Source organism: Bactrocera oleae, chromosome 2 (assembly GCF_042242935.1).
Source record: "Bactrocera oleae isolate idBacOlea1 chromosome 2, idBacOlea1, whole genome shotgun sequence".
Lineage (NCBI taxonomy): Eukaryota > Metazoa > Arthropoda > Insecta > Diptera > Tephritidae > Bactrocera > Bactrocera oleae.
The window spans coordinates 75,579,760-75,600,436 of NC_091536.1; the positions used below are offsets into that span (position 1 = coordinate 75,579,760).

Sequence of the window (20,677 nt, forward strand, 5' to 3'; positions counted from 1 at the left end):
TGGCCGTCAATCCCGGCTTGGCCACTGTTTGGGACGATTCACCGGCCTTCGACCACGACCGTTTTCGCTTGATATTGTCGTATGTGATCCATTTTTCGTCGCCAGTCACCATCCGCTTCAAGAATGGGACGAGTTCGTTCCGTTTCAGCAGCATATCGCAGGCGTTGATTCGGTCCAAAAGGTTTTTTTGCGTCAAATTATGCGGCACCCAAACATCAAACTTTTTTTTGTATCCAGCCTTCTGCAGATGGTTCAAAATGGTTTGGTGACTAACTCCCATCTCCTGAGCGATGTCACGAGATGCCATATGCCGGTCTAACTCGATGTGTTCCATGATTTGATCGGTATTTGTCGTCACAGGTCTTCCGCCGGCTGGCTTCTCCATGGTGTCGTTTTTACCGGCTCTGAATCGTCGAAACCATTCCTCCGCGGTTCGAAGTGATAGAGTACCATCCCCCAAAACACCATTAATCTCACGGAACGTTTCTCTAGCGGATTTGCCTTTAACGAAGGAAAACTTTAAAATAGCGCGAATTTCGGCGTTAGTGAACTCCATGTTTACACGTCTATAACTGTTGAACGCAATATCCAAACTAATCATAACATAGCCGCGAAATTCAAAAGACAAAAAAGCGGAAGGGAGATATTTGACAACCTTATATAAAGTCAATAGCAAGTTTTAAAATCATTATAATAGGTATATTGGGGCTAGAGAAAGTATTATTTGGATTTTATCAAGTTTATTCCCAGACCAACTTTATTGACGGAAAAGGATGACTACCTCATTTCATTAAGAGATTAAGCAAATCGATCGATATTTTCGTTATCCAAGGGCTTGGCTATCTGGCGATTGAAAAGGACCGAATTTAACTATTCGGACGGATGGACAAACAGGCGGACAGACAGACGGGCGGACAGACAAGCGGTCGGGCGATAGGACAAACGAACGAGCGAACAAACAGAAGGTCGGAGAATTGGACAAACGGACAGACGGACAAGCTGACGACCGGACAAGCACTATGTGGGACAAACGGACAGACAAATAAACTGATAGACGGACTGACGGGCGTACATCCGAATTCAACTCGTCCGATCAATTCGACATACAAAACTCTATACATGTTCTCGATTAATTAAATATGTTATAAACCACTGTTAGGAGAACAAAACGACTATACTCTATGCCACATGTTGCAAGAATTTAATTCTGTAAATTAACAATAACAACAAATAAATGCAACAAAAAACGGCTCGTAATCGAACTGAACGCAAATAGTAATACTAAAATAGCTTAACTTGCATGAGTAAATTGGAATCGACAACCGAAACAATCTAATTAACGCTAATGCACATACATATGGATGTAAAAATTGTATGTATATATGTGTGCAAGAGAGCGTGCGTAAGTGCATTCGTGTGACGAAAGGCAATGCATTAATGTACATTTTATGTTTATCGCTTTATTCAATTTAGCATATTTCCATATTTGTGCACTATTCAACATTTGCGGTACTTAAACGATGCTGTTGGTGTGCTGTTGTTGTTTTATTTTGTCAATTACCTCGCTAGTTTAAATCATTGTTTTAATGTTTATTTGTTTTTCGGTAAATATATTCGGCAACCGTAAGCTAATATTAAATGGATCAACAAGTGGCTTGAATGTGGACTTATAGGTATTAGAAACTATTTGAAGCGATTGTTTAATATTCTACAGGTTTAAAGCTCCAAGATTATAATCCACGGGAGAGACAAAGCCGCCTAATCTTATATTTGGTTCGGTTGCGACGATGTTGCGCAATATGAAAATCATTTAATAAGCAAGGAATTATTCTCAAGCCACACTTCAAGATTTTTTATATCTCAAAACGCTAAGGAAAGAGAAAGATTACTTGAGAATTTGCTCAAAGTCTTTTAAATGCAATATGAACCAATCATGCAAAGCACGCATTGCTTAGAACTGAGAAGGCAATGGCGAAATAAAGTTCTCTTTCGGCGATCAAAGCTGATATTATAAGTGACTTTTCTTCTCGCATAAAACACAGCTACACTGACTTGGACCAGTAAACCGAATGGATGGACTTAATGCAGATCTAAATTTTTTTAAGCTATTGCTTTCTCGTCTCAACCCACTTTTTGCTAAGGCAATAATATAATAACTCATTCTTGAACTCTGCAGATTTCGTTGCCCAGGCGGTTATCAATCTATTTAAGAAGCAGAGGTTCCATTAATGACGGATGTTTACAAAAGGTTGAAGGTAATTTAAAAATGCCTCTCTCACAGAAAACCTTGTCAAAAAACTGGGAAAGTCGATTTTCACAAGCTCCTCTTGAGACGAATGCCAGATGGAACACAATTCCTCTACCATTGACTAAAGCTGGCCACTTCTGGGCGGTTGCCTAATTCAGACTGTCCAGTTGCTGTCAGTACGGGTCCGAATTAAGAGTTTGGCAGTAAGAGAGCAACTTATAGTAGATGGTTCCCTGATGGGCCAACAAACACATATCAAAACCTTCCTGAGCGTTATTCTGGCCAGCGTTTGCGTCGGCCCAGCGTGATTTGACCACGACCGCTGACCAGACCCGATGTTGTCGTAAATGACCCATATTTCATCACCAATAACCATCCGATTCAAAAATGCATCGATTACATTGCGATTCGCACATAAAAGTTCGGTTTATGAGGTTTTTTTGTGTTAACTTCTTTTATGTCCAGCCTTATTTAAATGGCTGCAACAATTTTTTTGTACGAACTCAACGATTTCTACGTTTGATCTCTCAGAGCGTGGTGCATTTTTACAGCAAAATTATCGGAACGGATTCGATGGAGTCAAACATATTTTCTCTTTGCTGTTGCCCATCTTTGACGGGTGTAATCTCTCTAACGCCATATAGAGATATGAGTGATACAGTTGATTAAAGATATCTTTTGAAAAAATAATGGATTTATTTTTTTACAAGACTTTACACAAAGAAATCGTGTGTGCTCTAACTACCATTGAAACACATCTCAAAATCTGTGCTCAAACAAAGAGACACATCTTTGACAGCACAACAAAATCATTTCGAATTGATTTCTTCCTAAAAGTAAAAAGGAAACAGTTTCTACAGATTTTTTTTTTTTGAAAAACTGTTTTATTTAGTTTGTTAACATTATTTTTTTTCTAAAAAAGTGCAACTTGCTGAAAAACGAGCTCATCTTTATGCCGTTATTTAATAAATTTAACGGTAATTGGCAATAAAATAACTCAGAATGCTAGCAACAATGCTAAAATATATAAATAATTTATATTTAATATTTATAAAAAAATATTATATAATAAATATATACATAAATGATATGTTATTTATGATACATACAAAAAACAAAGCTGGTAGTCAGATTTTAATTTTTATTTATGCATTTTTAAGTCACTTGCCCGTTTTTGTGCGTACACACATACATACTCGTATATGTATATTTACCTGCACATACGCACACACTACCGCGCATATTATTTTGCTCTTTTGTGCGTGTATTTGTAAACAGCCCGTGCACAGAGAGCCAATAATTCATATATAATTTTCGCAACTTCATAAAAACGGCATAAATTATTATTATTTTATTACCAGCTGACATATGTGCGGTCCAACGAAGGTTGAACGAGAAGGAGCGGTAAGAGGGGCAAGCGTGGTAAATAGCACTAACAAATGTATGAAAGCTACACGTAAACGAACTGCCAGGGAATTAAGCGAATATCGGTCAGAGCGCAAGCATACAACGACAACAACAACAACAACAGTCCCATATGGACATTTTTGTATATGTATGTGTGTTGCCGTTCAATGCACCAACTTCCGGTTATATAGGACATCACCGTTATATTTATGCTTGTAGCTCTGCGCACCACTCTCTATTTGCCACACAGCACGATCCCGCCCGCAGGCTTAGCCGTCTATTCAGTTCTACTTATGAATTTCCACGTGAAAATCTCCACACAGAGAATTTCGGATGAAAAAACAAAACTTTATAGCAAAAGGTTTACTATAAATTTGAATTTAAAATGTATTTTTGTTTTTTGTATGTGTGTGTGTGTGTGTGTGTGTGTGTGAATATCCACTTTCCATGTTTGCCTGAGTCGCATTAAAAGCGATTGTATACACATTATTTGCTGTGGCTTTTTCCATTAAATATTTATTTAATTAGCCAAATATAAATATTTGATGGCGCTTTGTTCGTTTAAAAGCACTGAAATATGGACAATGAGTAGAATTTACAATTTTTATATTCACGCACAATTTGCGAGACTTTGTGAACAAAATTTTTGGATTTTTGAAAAAAAATAAATTTTTTCGTGATAAAATTTTCCCACGATTTTCTTAGGCATATTTGTTTGGAGGAATCAGATTCTTGATAATAATTTCGATCATTTTCAAGCCACTCTGAGATGTAAATTTTTTCACAAAAAAACGACTATATTTTGGGTAGCCAACATTTTGTCAAAAATCAAAATTTTTACTAGTCTTCAATCATTACTTGTATACATGTATTATAATAAAAAATTTTTTTTTTTTTGGTTTTTGAAGTTGATATATTTTTAAGCAGAAAAATTCTGCTCACCACGTGACAGCTTTTTTCGGAGATCGGCTACGGGATCAAGGGACTCCAAAGTATTTCATAACTGATTGTCGAATAATAAAGTACCTTAAATTCGGTAAATGTACATTATTTTTATTTATTTATTCAATAAAATGGCTATTCAGAAAAAAAAATATTAAAAAAAAAACGATTTTTCTTACTTACAAGTGGATATAACAACTTAAAGGACCACTTCCAATGTTTAAAATATTTCTGATAATGGTTTTTCGGTAGTGACTTCAGTTCTTTTATAATAATTGTGGAGCTGACCATAGCTTACACAAAGCTTGGATATCGGACTATTAGTATAGTCAGAGTATAGCAATTGTAATATTAAGAAGGAAATGTGAGAAGCCAAACGATTTTATATGATGAATCCATAAATACTCAAACTGAGTTCCAAATTTTGGCAGGTAATATATCAATATAATTAACTTTTGAAACTAAAAAAAAGTAAATTCTCAAATTTGTTTGTGCAGTCAAATTAAGGATTATATTATTGTAGAAATCGATGTATATTCACATTATAGTTTGTTTTTATATTTTTTATTTTATATGCACACATTTTTATCTCATTGGTTGCTTTAAAATAATATATATCGATGTATCAACATATAATATATTTTCCCATTAATTTTTATATCACACATTAATTTGCTATATAATCGTACATACATATACACAAACTTATATAAGCGATTTGTATAGCGTATCAATCCACTTTGTGGAAACATTAAAATGTTGCTTGATCTCATTTGAGTATAGGTCAGTACAAGAGAAAATATTGCAAAAGCACATCTGTTTATAATTTTGTATGTACCATACATGCAATGAAGCTGGCTTTATATTTGATTTTATATTGCTTTTCAATTTACGTTGAAATGTTTTATTCAAACTTTATACGCACACTTATGTATATTTCATATGTCTATAATATAATCAATTTCAACATAATTCAAACAATGGTTTTCATATTTTATATTTTCATTGTTTCCAATTTATTTTAGTAGCACTAATTAAAAGTGAAACTTTTTGCTATGAAGTTTATTTCAACATTATTTTGCCAAATGACTTCATACAATTTTGGTGAACCGATTTTTTTTACATTTTTTATTTTTCATAATTTCATCAATAAAAATTAAATTTAAAAATAACTGCGTTATCAGAAATTAATTAAAAAACAAGTAAAGAAGGGCTAAGTTCAGATTTAATCGAATATTTTATACTCTCGCAAACGTTATACTCATTTGAGATTTCTTTATATATTTCGCTTGATATGCATAGTGGAAATTGAAAGAATCAGATGGAATTTAAAGTTGTGCTATATGCGAAGACGGCGTGATTGTTGTCCAATTTTTCACAGTGCGTGATAGGAATGGTTGGGTAACCTTGTGGCGCATTTATTCTGTGAGTTTTCAACATAACTGTATGAAGGCGTGCTAAAAAGACTTATTACCAGCTAGTTTAGTTGAATTAGCTTCAACGGTTTAAAAAATATGTTCCTCAAAACTTTTTAGGGTTAGCGCCACTGCCACTAATAAAAATAAATGTTTACCAACAAGTGTCTCTTGTTACTGCGATACCTTATCCCAAATTAAAGTTATGTATCTTAATTTAATGCTCAGTTATGACAAGTATTATGCTCTGTAGTAAGATGTTTTGAGAGTATAATAATTATAATCAACTGAATTATTATATTTGCTCGATTTAATTTCGGTGATATTTTTCGTGGCATTTTGTGTCTACTATTCACCACATCCTTGCTTGCGATTCTTTAAGCAGTTCTTATCAAAAACTAAATTTTTTCTAGTTGGACTTGCCATAAGAGATTATGTTCTCACAACATTGATGTGGCATAACTACTTGTTATCTCATCTCTATTTGATTATCCTAGTATATGTGAGTTTTACCAGTTGTTTGCTCGATTTGCTACTCTTCAAGGCTTGTTGAATCAAAAACACTCACGATTAAATATTACAGCTAGCGAATTCGAATAGCGAATAAAAAGGAAACTTATCAGCAATTCTCTATAAGTAACTAAAGACTGAGTATCGAAGATGAAATATGAAATCTGTTGCATTTACTAGTATAATTTAGACTCTGAAGAAACAATTTTTTACGGAACGCCTTTTTGAGAACAAGTCGGAAATTCATATCAACACATAAAAAACTAATTTTCAAGTCTTTATTCGTAGTAAGAAAGGAAAATTTTTTTACTGTTGAAGAACAGATATTAGCTACTAACACTTAACGACGCTAATAAAACACCTCAAAATCATCTCAAAAATGCGGAAAGGTTTAGAAAAATTTTAAAATATGCCATACATATATAATCGATAAAAAATATAAGGTAATAAGTACAGTTGATCAATAAGAAAATAATAATATTCAAAGCAGGACATTACATCTAATAGCAAACTGAATGCTTTAAAGGGTTATATCCACTTGCAAGTCAGATTTGTTATTATTTTTTTAAAGACATTTTATTTAAAAAACATTGGCAGAATTAAAATAAAATTTGGATTTTCTTGATCCCGTAGCTGATCACCGAAAAACAGTGTCGGGTGGTAAGGAAGATTTATTTGCTTAAAATTGTCTCAAATCCAAAAACCCAAAACATTTATTACTACCATAGATAAATATTTTCGATAATATTATCAAAACACTTATTCCTTCGATCCATAACTGGTAAATATATCTAAGAAGGGCGTGTGAAAATTTCAAGTCGTTCAGTCCAGCCGTTCGGAGAAATTTCTCTCATCGACTTTTGAAAGCCGATTACACTAATTTAAAAGTTCTCACAAATATATTTCTCCATTCACCAGTTGCCGGATCAGCTTCAAATTTTCGTAGAAAATTCTTAAATATTATATGTACATAAAAATCGATTTTTTGAAATTCGCAATCGGATATAACCCCTTAACCTAGTAAATCTTTTAATTCGAAAAACATAGAAAATCTATGCCAATGATGTTGACTGACACTTCCTAGGAATTCAGTATGCATTGTTTTCCAATAAATCTCATGTAAGCGCCCTCGTAGCGGTACGTAGTTAATTGTAGAGGCACCAGCACGGAACTAGCAAATTTCGCAAAAAATCTTTTCGTAAACAAATCTTTTCGTCTCTTCATAGAGCAAGCTCAAACTAAGAGAACAAATCGCTATATATAAAAAGATCAAACATGCCACTCGTCACATGTTGCTTTGCGACTAATCGCGATTCATCCCGATTGTGTCACATTTCATGAAGGGGAGTAAAGAGTGTGCATATGCACTCATTGACATACTGATTGATTGACTGTCTACAACCGATACTAACGTTAGAATATTTAGACGCAAATCAATGAGGAATGTTGGCAGTAAGAAAGCCAGCTGTCAAATATTGCTACTATAAACATTAACTTAAGCATGCCTATCATGCATTATAAATATATGTATATGAGAACTAACATCTTACAATTAAACACACACACACACAAGCAAAGAGAGTAATCTTGGCAGTTGCGTCTGACGGTTACTAAACCTCACTAGTGCGCATTTGTTTTTGCTTAACACACACTCATTTCTAAATACATATGTATATAAAAGTATATATGTTTGTGTATCCTATATTTGTCTTTGGTGAAATTGCAGCACTTACCTGCCATTAGTTTGCCGGTAACATCAATCAAATCATTCTGGCAAGTCAAGTCCACGGCCGTGGCATAATTGTAGTAGGAGAATTTCTGGCAGATTTCAATGAAATTAAATTCCATCCATGCACGTTGATAATCAATGAAATTGAAATCTTGTAGCAACATTTTCAATGTGTAAATTATGCCGAACTGTGGAGCGCCCACGTGTGTGGATCGATTGGTGGGTTGCATGTAAGTAAATATAGAATTGGAGAAATTGAGTGGCGGGCATTAGAGTATGACTACAAATACGCATACGCATACTCATACGTAGGGCACACGTAAATTCTATTAAAAATTAAGTCGGGGCAAACAGCATAGCATAGCGTAGAGTTTAACAAATTATTTCGAAAATCGTTGCATATCTTTTGGCGCTTTTGGAATTTAAGCAATTTCACATTTTATTCTACACGTAGGTGTATTTACAGTTATAAAATTTAAGCTGAATCTCTTTAGTTGTATTATTTTATTTACAAACGGTCATACGTGTATGAACAAGTGATAAATCACTGTGTGAATTGCAAGCAATTCGGCAGTAATTGTAGCCTCAAAATATGCAAAACATTTCCGTGGCGCAAAAAGTTAGATTTATTTAGTATTTGGTTGTGTTCGCGCCGTTTCACTTGTATGCCAACATTTTTTACCATAAATAAAAGCAAAATGAATCAAGTAAGTAGTTATGCAAACTATGTGTAGTGCTTTAAAATAATATTTTTGTGCTTTCTACTCATCTATGTATTTATAAATATTTACATTTTTCGAGTTTTTGTCAGTGATGCTTTCGCAGCTATAAGCAGATAGAAATATAAACATTACCCTTTACAAAGAAACCCATGTGGAAATATTGTACAAAAAATATTCAAATAATACGCCAACAAAGTATTATCCAAATCAACGATGTAAATTACTGTGCCCAATTCGTGTAATTTTCTATTGAGAGCTGTGATCTTGCAAATGACCCCAACAAAACGCGACTAATATTCTCACAGTGATGAACAATACTACCGAACGCTTGACATAAAATAACTGCAGGTTTAGAGCGACATACTTATATTCTCGAGTAAAATTGAGCATCCTGAAGTAACGTTATCTGCGTTATTTGAACCTCACACCACAAACCATAACTGATTCAGTTTTACGGATACAATTGAAAGTAGCAAAACTCTAGTAAAAATGTGGCTTCAAAACTTCATATGGAGCATATAGTACTGACTATAGACGAAACCACTGAAAAGGCATAGTATCTGTCATATGAAAACATGATTCATTAATTTTATTTTGGGCGATTTTGAAGTTGATGAAAAATAGAGAGGATCCATTATTGACATCTTTTTTGAACAGCATGTAACGACAATTTTGTACCTATTCAACCAAAAAGGAGCTTCGTCGCTAAACAAAATCTCGTTATCTCGTTTAGCGCCCATTTACCGAACGTCCGCCGCGCTTGATGGTGATGTATGGCGTCTCTGAGGACGCGCATTATTCACTAGAGTAAACGTAGAGCAAAAGCGATCTATAATTGCTCTAATTTCCGACTCTATCGACAACCGAACAAAAAAAAAACGTTAGTATTATAATTTTAAGCGTGTGCCACCTTGAAATTGTTAACCTTATTAGATTACACTTTAATGAACCAATGATCTACATATCTACTACGGTATAACAAACGAATGGAAGAAATTGATGATTCCGGTGGTTTCCAATGTAAAAGGGCTAATAGCGTTTATACGAAGCAAATTTAGGAAAAGTTCGGTTAGATTTTGAATACGGATTAAATGAAAAAATTAAAGAAATATTTCGAAAAATAAATTAAGTAAAAGGGTAATGGGTCTTCGAAGGTTAAGACTTTCCGGTCAATTGATGTGAGGCTGAAGTTTTTCTTAAAAATTCCCTTTTTTTCAATTAAGAAAGAGAATATTGTTATGGATTCTTCAAGCACTATTAATACAAAAATATTTAAAAAAAAAAAAACATCTTTCGCGTAAGTGCATTTCCCACTGGGCAACTGTCAGTCACCAGAACCCAGACACTCACTCACCTGTGCATTTTTATCCTCAAGCTCCATCAGTTTATTTGTCATGCGATACAAAACTTTGGCCAACAATTTCTCCTCTTCCGCGTGATAACGTTGTGGCAGCGCATCTGACAAATCACCGTTACTATGCAACGACAACGACGATGCTGCTGTTGTGACTTCTGTGGCAGTTGTAGTCGCGAGCAATGTTGGCGCTGACGTGGCTCTGAATAAATTACGTAACGGCAATGGCAGACCGCTAAACAGACGATAGTCGAAAAAGTCCCAGAGCAAATTGAAATTAGTCTCATAGGTGGCCGGCGAGACCGATTTGTCGTCAGCAGATGTAGCAGCGCCAGCCGCAGGGCAAGCAGCAACATCAAAACCAAAACCGAAAGGCGCAACGCCCGAGTATTCAATTTTATTCGACGAGGTGAGTATTTGGTGGTTGGAATATAGTTGTTGTTGTTGTTCTTGCTGTTGCTTGCATTTTGCATTTTGTATGATGAAGCGGCACAGACAAAGAGCGGCATTTTCTCTGACACGAAAATCATCGTTGCCGATCAATTGCAAAAGTTCATCCAAAAATTGGGACTGCAAAGAGATATAGAAAAGAAGTGATGAGAATAAAAAAATAACGGAGTGCAGATAAATAATATGGTAGAAAAGTAGAGCAGAAGCGCGGTAAGAAATCAATATGAACACGATGAAGAAATATATAATGGCAGAAGATTAACTTTTTGAAAATGAAGAGTGGGCGTCTTGGGAGCTCATGGAGGTCCTGCGAATGGCAACTTAATCACTGTGTTTCTGTCTTGACGCCATTGTAGGCGTCAAAAAAAGGCCAAGTAGAAGGCGAAAGTCACTTCATTTAATGAGAACACGTACAGCGTACATACACACGCATACATACATACAAATGTATATAGTAATATAAATATGTATTTTCGTATGTGTGTGTATGTATGAATGTACAAGTATATGCCTGTGTGTGTAGTGTGCAAATTGAAAAACAAGTAAATGTGGAAAATGAAAACTTTTAGTAAAGCGACCTAAAACGTCTTCCGCTTTCCCCTCCTCCACCCGCAACAGAAAAAGTGCGCTCAAATGAAGCACAAACGCAGAAAAACGAGGCGAATGCACACGAAAATCAGGTTGCGACTGACATGAATACATTGCGTGCGCGCGATGTCCTTGTAGACGAAACACACACACACATTCACATATGCAATGTTAATATATATATATATATATATATATATATGGTGTATATGTATGTGTTGCGTATGTGTGCGCGAGAATGTAATGCGTTCTTCAGGTGAACTGATAACTCATGAGCAGAGACAACTTGGGGTTCAAAAAAAAGAATGAATGAAAAAAAGAACAGAAAATGGCAAAGGCCTTGCGAGATTGCGAAGGCATACTTAAGTACAAAAATACCCCACATATACATACATCTAAACATAAGTACATATATGTCGCTTGTAAATAGTTCCTTAATATACAAGTATTTGACAGAATATGTTGAAGAAAGTGTTAAAAGCAGCAGAACCCTATAAAGAATTGCCTTAAATGCTTATCTTATTTAGAATTTAAAATTTTTTTCTTGTTGTGCTCACTTTTAAAGCGCTAGGAAAATTTTTTTACGGTAGAAATTGTTCTTAATTATGAAGGTGTTAAGACAGTCTAGGATTTAAAAAAAAAAAACGATTTTTTAGCTTAAAAAAGAGTTTAGAATCCTATAACCTCTATCTAATATAGAATAAAAAAACATTTCCCTACACAATACGATGCAAACTCGAAACGTTCGGATCAGACGATTTCAGCACGGATGACGATTAAAAGAGCTCATCGCACGTATCCACTAGAGATTTTAACTGTAACTTTTAGTAAACTATATATTATTATTTTTGTTATTAATGCAACTTTGTTATTGAAAACAATTATTGATTATCTTGCGATAAAAACATTTTAACTTTTTTATAAATTCACCATTTTGCGACATATTGATCGAAATCAACCGTACATTATTTACTAGCAAGTCTATTGTATATAATGTTTCAGCTTTTCACTTTATTTGAGTTAGCACAAGTACCTAAACTCAGAATCGTCCCTAGAAACACTTTTTGAAAATGGTGATGCCGAAGATTGGCCCAAGGAGGAAAGGTATAACCTATATATATATATATATATATATTTTAAACAATTTAGAAGGATTTAAGCCAGGGAACACTTTTAGTTGTTGGCAAAATTTTATCTTAAACTAGGAAGAGTATTGACCACATTTCATCCATTTTAGACAAGCGGATGCACTGTTCTTAGCAAGAGATTATTTCTGAATTTCATTATGATTATTACATATTTACCGATGGATGCAGTATAAAGTTAACCGGAAGTTCGAATATAAATTCCATATATCAGATATATGGGGGCTAAAGTAAGAAAACATATTTAGCAAGTTTCATCAAAATATCACAATTTTTACTCATGTTATCGCTTGCACAGATAGACAGTCACATATCGCCTCGCCATCCTAATCATCTATGTATATATAACTCTATACCTATCTCGATTAGTTGTAGGTGATACCAAAAACCGTTAGGTGAACATACTCTGTCAACATGTTGCGAGCGTATAACATTTTTTTTTAAAAGCCTAAAAAACCGAAATTCAAATCCATTTTCCTAGACTACCGAATAAGTTCGCAAAACTAGGCCTCTTTAAAACTCTGACCTAATACCTTAACGAAGAAAAATCTTTTAATTTGTCTATCAAAAATACTCACTGAGTAGATTTTGTTATTGTTGACAACTGGTTTTAATGTTAAATAGAAAAAGAAAATTTGTATAGCATCAAAAAAACTTTTTTATTAACTAGAATATTTAAGTTTCAAACATTTTGATACACATCTTCGACCTTAACCTTTTTTATAAAGTTGTTGCCTAGTAGTTGTGGCGCATTTATATTTTAGCAAAGACATGCTCCTGATCAATCATGTTATAATGAATAAGTTACTCTGGCAATTGCTGCGTCAATTTAATTCAAATAAATAAATACATCAAATAATTTTGGTTAAATTTAAAGGAAATTATACTACTACTATACTATACTCCTACTACAGCATTCGAAGAAAAGCAAATCTCACGTCAAACACGGCTAGAGTTGGACAGGGTCAAAGAAAGAAACTACTAGATAACTGCGGGTAAGTTGTACAAAAATGGATTTGTACTAAATAATAAGTTTAACCAGGCAAAGGTATTTTTTAAAGTGAGCTCTGTTAGATCTCTGTTAGATGTGAGATGATCAATTTCACAAAAAATATGCCAAGGTGATTCGATAGCAAACGAAAACGTTGATTCTAGCTGCCGCAAATAAGAACACTAGCGCTGTGATGAGGAGTTTTGTAAATTCGGTACTCGCAGCTGTGAAGCCAAAGCAAAAACGCATAGATAAACTATACGTAACAACTTCAGAAAGACAAGACAACTCCTGGGTTGAATGACTGAGCATGGAAGCAATGAAAAAGATATTCTTCAATATTAAATAATAAAATCTTAAAGGGTAATAGATATCCATAAATATATACAAAAAAAAAATAGTTTCCATACAATATTCCACAACAAATTGCTGCTACTGATTGCAATTGTCCTACTTTAAAAATTATTTCCGCTTAGAATTATTAAACACTCTTCATTAGAATTAATTTATACAATTTGAAATTATCGGATATAAATAATATTTTTAGAAAGTTATATTTGTTTTCATATTGATTTGTATAGATACAAAACGCCAGTCGAATTTAAAAGGTTTCCTAAACGATAAAATACATACATACATATAAATAAATATATGTCCGGCCAGGACAAACTACTCAGCAGCATTTATAATAATTATTTGGAGAATGCTAAATTATTGTAAAAGTGATTTCTCTTAGCGAATGTGGCACGGCAAGCAATAATAAAACTTCGAGTGGAATTCCGCAATGAAGTTTTTTAGAAAATCCATTCAGAGGTCCATTGTAAGACCCTTTATACTGGTGAAGAGTTTTACAATTCTAATCATATGTACAAACATACATACGAATATGCCTTCACGAGGCAAAATGCCGACAAAGTAGCTCAAAATGAGCCAAATTTGTTCGACCATTATGAGCAATAACAAAGACGAAGTAACTAAGGCAAATATGCAGGCTTTTATGTTAGCACACATACAAGCGCATGTTAAGCAATAGTTACAGTGCAAAGCAGCGTGCAGTTTAATATGAACATGAAGGCAGCAAAGTTAAATGCGGCGCTGGGAGCAAAATACCGCCTAAGCTCAAGGATTCGAGCTGCAGAAATTGACTAAATGGCAGAGTGATGAAAAATTCTACCAAAAATAAATAAAATAAAATAAAAATACGCGGAGATAATAGTACATATGCATGCGTTGTGTATGTGAAGGCATGGAAGAGCATGTAGCGGAGCATAGAACGCGTTAATAACAGACTGCTGCCGTTCTGTGCACTTTGACACACACACAAGCGCAGACACATGTGAGAAGTTATGAGCGTGGCACACTCAATGTGGGGCTCAGTTGGTGCGCGGGTGCGTATGAGTAACAACATTACTATGCTCCATGCAATTTTTGACACATTTCCGTTTAGAGAATTTCGCAAAAATGAAAGCGGAAACGAAACTAGCGCAAAGCGAGCAACACACAAACAAAGAGAATATACTCATATATACGCACACACACATACCAGCACATGCACGTCAACTTGCTGCGCGTTTGTGCGCACGTAAAAAGTTTAAAGTGCATAAACGATTTTCCCCTGCACTTTGACGCCCTTTTTTCGGATTCATTTCGCACTCGGCTTTTATGCATGCCGCACATAGGCTTAAAAGTCTATTTTAAGAATTCGAGAGTAGTCGTCAAGCAAAAATTATTGTATTATCCTTGCACAAATTGCAACGGCTAAGTGAGAACGGAAATTACATATGCATGGCGTTGACGAAAGCGGCTTGATTGGGAATAAGAAGAAGCTAAAGAGACAAATCGAGTGAAAAAACACGAAATTGTAGTGCAATTTGAACGAAGCGAAATTGGCATTCAGCAACTGACACACTAAGTGAAATGGCGGAACAGCGCCGGAAATGAAAGCCTACTCGCCGCCTCTCTTGAAATGTGTAAAAGTTGGTGTAGCAGCAATTTTCTCACGAGAACAATATATAAATACGAAGGCCTGACATTTTATAAAAAATAATTGTTTTGTAGATGGTTGATTATTAGCACTAAGTTATTAAATTTGCAAATAAAAAGTCAACAATTAATTTAGAGAAAACTGAAAATCGGAAATGAAAATAAAGAATAATATAAAAAAAAGTTGTCAAATGGATTTATTAAAAATAAAAATAAAATATAAAAAAATAAAAATAAAATATAAAAAAAATAAAAATAAAATATAAAAAAAATAAAAATAAAATATAAAAAAAATACAAGAAAAAAAAAAAAAAATTTTAAATAAGAAATAACTTTAACTTCAGCTGTGATACAGTTGCTCCAAAACCAGGCAATTCCGTTGCTGAATTGGGTGCCCAGAGTGAAGGCATCAATGCAATTGAAAATCTGTGTGCAATAACAACACGAGCAACAACGAGTCATGACACTCAAACCGAAAACAGTGCACGATAAAGTTATTCAACAGGAATGGCAGAAAATACCCAATGACATCTGCGCGGATTTAGTGTCATTCAAGCCGAGAAGATGTACATCCGTAATTTCCCAAAATGGATACCCAACTAAATATAAAATAAGTAAAACAAATACGTTTCTTTTTTTTCATATTACTTTCAAAATTTTATAACATTTTTTTAGTGTTTTTCAGATGTGTTAATCTCTTGACCGAACATTGATTTTTATACCCTGAACCATACCCTGTTCCCTATTTGCCACGATGTTTCTGATGTCGAAAAGGACACGTCAGAGACCCTATAAAGTATATACAGGTTGGCTAAAAAGTGTCTGCTTTCACCAAGAAATAGCACTACTAGCTCCAAATTTTTTTCTCAAGTTGGTACATCTGTCGAGAGAACACACTCAAAGTTACAAGTCATTCTGTCAAATAATTCTTTGTTTACAAACCGTTTGCAGTTGACGTGTCAGAGTACTTTTTTAATATGAAAAAAAATAATGAGCGCTTAGTGACTAGATTCTTTGTTTTCAAAGGTTTAATAGCAAAAGAAATTTATGAACAATTGTTAGAGGTGTATAAGGAGTCCTCACCTTCAAAATGCACACTTGAATTTTTGGCTGGTGAATTTAAACGACGAAACTAATGAAGATGATCCACACGAAGGACGACCAAAACCACAACCACACCAGAAATCCTTGAGCAAGTTCATGATATTGTTAGTGAAGATCCAAGTTTGACTAAGTGTGAAATTGGTAATGCCATAGGCAGCTCAGAAGAGCAAGCACTTCATATTTTACTTGGAGAATTACAAAAGCTGTTTGGAAAGTTAGTGCCGCACACGTTAACAAGCTAACAGCAGGTTGTTCAGCTCCAAAGCAGGTGAAATCACCAAAGCAAATAAAGTTATGGCATCATTTTTTTGGGATGCAAAAGGAATTTTGTTGCTTGATTATCTGCAGAAAAGTAAAACAATCAAGTCTGAATATTATAGCAGCCTTTTGGATCAGCTGAATAAAAAAATTCGTAAGAGAAGACTTGGTTTGCAGCACAAAAAAAAGTATTTTTCAGCAAGACAATGCACCTGCTTGTAAAGGTGTCTTAACAATGACAAAATTCAACGTATTAAAGTATGAATTGCTTGAGCGACTACCACCTCTTCAGAAACCTGAACAATTCGTTCGTGAAATGCGTTTTTCGTCGAATGAAGTAACTAATACAGCCGTAGAGGGTTATTTTGCTGAGTTTCCGGAAAGTCACCATAGGGATGGCATAAAATTATTAGAGGATCATTGGAATAAGTGTATTGAAGTTAAGGGAGTTTATATTGAATAAAAAAATGTATTTCGTACCAAAAACGGTATTTTTACATTTCGAGCGGAGAAACTTTTCAATCAAACTGTATGTAAATGATCAGCGTGACGATCAGTCGGGAAGCTATGTCCGCCTGTCCGTCCGTCTGTCTGTATATATGCTAATTAGTCCCTCAGTTTCTTAGATATCGATCTGAAATTCTTTTCTAACCAAGCAGCTGCTCATTTAACTAAACGGTTCGATATCGGACCACTAAAGCATATAGCTATCATACAAACTGAACGATCAAAGTTCATGTAAGGAATCTTTTGTATTTGTGAAGGGTATTCTAGCTTCGTTGCAACCGAAGTAAATGTTTTTGCTTGTTTTATGGTTCTATTATGTTCTTTTTTTTATTTTTGTAATTACTGATTTGTTTGCCTTAAGCATTATTTTTTTTTCTAGATATTTTTATTTTTGTCTTAAATTTCCTGTTAATTTTAGTGCACATGGGAGGGTGTGCCAATTAGTGTGCCACCCTGGTATAAAATGCTGTTAGCAAACCTGAAGGATTTGGATTTTTCGGGATAGTCTTGTTATCAGTGCTAAATGTAAGGGACTAACCAAACTGTAAAATTATCAGATACAAAAAAAATTAACTTGAGTAATAAAGTAGGGTCAATTTCTGCTGGAACCAAACATTATATATTATTGTAGTTGTTATTGGATCACGTTGTACATATATCAACCATTTGTCATAAAACGATTCCCGTTATACTCAAAAGGGACCTCGTTATTAGTTGATTTTGTGCCACGAAATGCAAATTTTTTAACTTAATTGGCCACAGAAATATGGTACTTTGCCCTACTTTGATAACTTAGATAATATTTTGGCGAAATTGGTAGTAGCTATACCATGTTATACAAATATTATTTCCTGCCACACTTTATAAGGCCACATGTGGGTCGCTCGTGGACGGACAGGAAACTGCTTACATAAGGAGGAACGCATAGCCAATACCAAATGACAACAAAAAACTTACATATGTATGTGTGTGCTCAACTAAGAATGCAATAAAGCTAAATTCGAAATAAATGCGCAACACTGCATCGCTAAGTGACTGAAAAGGACGTCGTTGGCTTACCTCGTAAATGCATTCACTATCGTGCAAATCCTTGTATGACATATCCACCCCACACGCATACGCAGTGGCAGCACCCTTGGTGGCATCAACGTCGTCAGGCAATGTGGTATTAACGGTATTGTTATCAGCAACGAAGACGTCACAGCAGTAACTGGCGGCGACGCCGGCATCTTTCAGCACTTCAGCACCGCCAATGTCACATGCACAGCCAATCGCCGTGCCACAACAGTAGCCATGGCAATCGTTGCATGCCGCATGTAAGGCAGCATAATTTAAATTCGAAATAACTTCGGCGTATTTATTTTGAACTAACCAATATTTGTTGTAATGACATAGACGAAGTTTGCTCAACAGCAATTTTGGTGAAATGCGCAAAGCGGCCAGCGGAAGCGGAAGTGGAAGTGGCTGTGCGAGTGGATCAGTTGTATTGCTGTTGCCTGCCACGTCTGCCGTCTGCGGCTGAGTGGCAGTATCATTTGTATGCTGGTCGTTTGTGTTGGTGTTGTCGTTGTTGCTGCCGTTACGATTCGATTTCGATTGCAATTGAAAATCATTCAAAAGTGCAGCTATAAGCGCATCATTATCGTTGAAAAGCGTTCGAGGACATGTCTTAGCAGCAGTGGCATTTGCTGCCGATTTGCTGCCAACGTGTATGTAAAAGCTTGATTTTGTTGCATCGTTAGTGCGCTGCTGCGGCTGCTGCTGCTGTTGTTGGGTTTGTTGTTGTTGTTGTTGTTGTTGCTGTTGTGGCACTTGGCCAGCGGCATTAGCATGGCATTTCCGGCCACTCTTATCAACTGCTTCAGCTGCCTCAGCTGCCGTACTTTGAGCGCTGTCGGCATGTGTTTGTTCATGTTGTTGTTGGTTTTGTTGCTTGTGCTGATGATGCGCTGCCGGCAATATCAAATATTTGGACACCACATACGGAAATATCTTCTCGAATGCATTCAACGCCTGTATGACCACTGTGTGTATGTCGTCCTGCAAGCCCTGCAACGAAGTGAACAAAACATATACATACATACAAACATATATACACATATATATATAGTTATAAACAGCAATTATATATATTAAAGTGTGTGTGTGTGTGTATGTGTAGAAGCAATGCGCACAGAAATGAATCAAAAAATATCCAAAGTAAAATAAAATGTTTGCGAAAAATTGCACCGCACACCCGCTCGCCCGCTTGCGCCTACGAGCTGTTTGGCTGATATTAAAAGAATTTGCATTTTTTTTTTCTATCTTTTTTTGTTCGGCTTGTTAGTGCAAAGCTTGCATGCAGCCGCTCAGCTACTCTAATAGGCCAAGCCTGAAGGAAATTGAAAAGGCCAGCTGCCGGCAGGCGAGCGAAAACTTCAAGCGGATAAGCATTTTCAAATGTTTGCAAATCCAAACAAATACGAAATACTTTCAGCAACTTAACTGGCAGTTCAGTTTTCTTTTCTGCATTTTACTAATACGTAATAAGTTATAGATAATTGAAGAGCGCACAAATATAGCAAAGGAAATTGAACTTTTCTCGTAGAACTCATCTTGTGATGTGGGCATTAGCATAGATTATATTCTTAAGAACATTGTACTGCAGTGAAATTCTAATAAAACTCTACAAATTTTATCAAGATGTATTAAAAACCTGAATAAACGTTAACTTCGGCTGCACCGAAGCTAGAATACCCGTCACAAATAAAAAAGTTGCCCTACAAGAACTAGATTTTGATCGTTCAGTTTGTATGGCAACTATATATAAGGTTGGAAGGTATCTCCCTTCCGCTTTTTTGTCTTTTGAATTTCGCGGCTATGTACAAAGCGCTACAGAGCTCGTATCTGGCAACACTATACATAATTTGAAAGGTCTTGACATAACCTACAAAACAACAACAGTTATAGACGTATAAACATGGAGTTCACTAACGCCGAAATTCGCGCTATTTTAAAGTTTTCCTTCGTTAAAGGCAAATCCGCTAGAGAAACGTTCCGTGAGATTAATGGTGTTTTGGGGGATGGTACTCTATCACTTCGAACCGCGGAGGAATGGTTTCGACGATTCAGAGCCGGTGAAAACGACACCATGGATAAGCCAGCCGGCGGAAGACCTGTGACGACAAATACAGATCAAATCATGGAATACATCGAGTTAGACCGGCATATGGCATCTCGTGACATCGCCCAGGAGATGGGAGTTAGTCACCAAACCATTTTGAACCATCTGCAGAAGGCTGAATACAAAAAAAAGTTTGATGTTTGGGTGCCGCATAATTTGAC

The 20,677-nt window shown here is 35.3% G+C and overlaps 1 protein-coding gene across 3 annotated transcripts in view; it reads right to left on the reverse strand.

Annotated features, from left to right (window-relative positions):
* htt (huntingtin) overlaps positions 1-20,677 on the reverse strand; it is a 147,524-nt gene that overhangs the window by 99,966 nt on the left and 26,881 nt on the right. For all 3 annotated transcript variants that reach the window (XM_070105694.1, XM_070105693.1, XM_070105692.1), the window contains 3 exons: positions 18,413-19,402; positions 10,328-10,897; positions 8,256-8,439 (listed from right to left, as the gene is read on the reverse strand). In XM_070105694.1, coding sequence (XP_069961795.1) covers positions 8,256-8,439; positions 10,328-10,897; positions 18,413-19,402 — 1,744 coding nt within the window. The remainder of the gene's footprint in view (positions 1-8,255; positions 8,440-10,327; positions 10,898-18,412; positions 19,403-20,677) is intronic.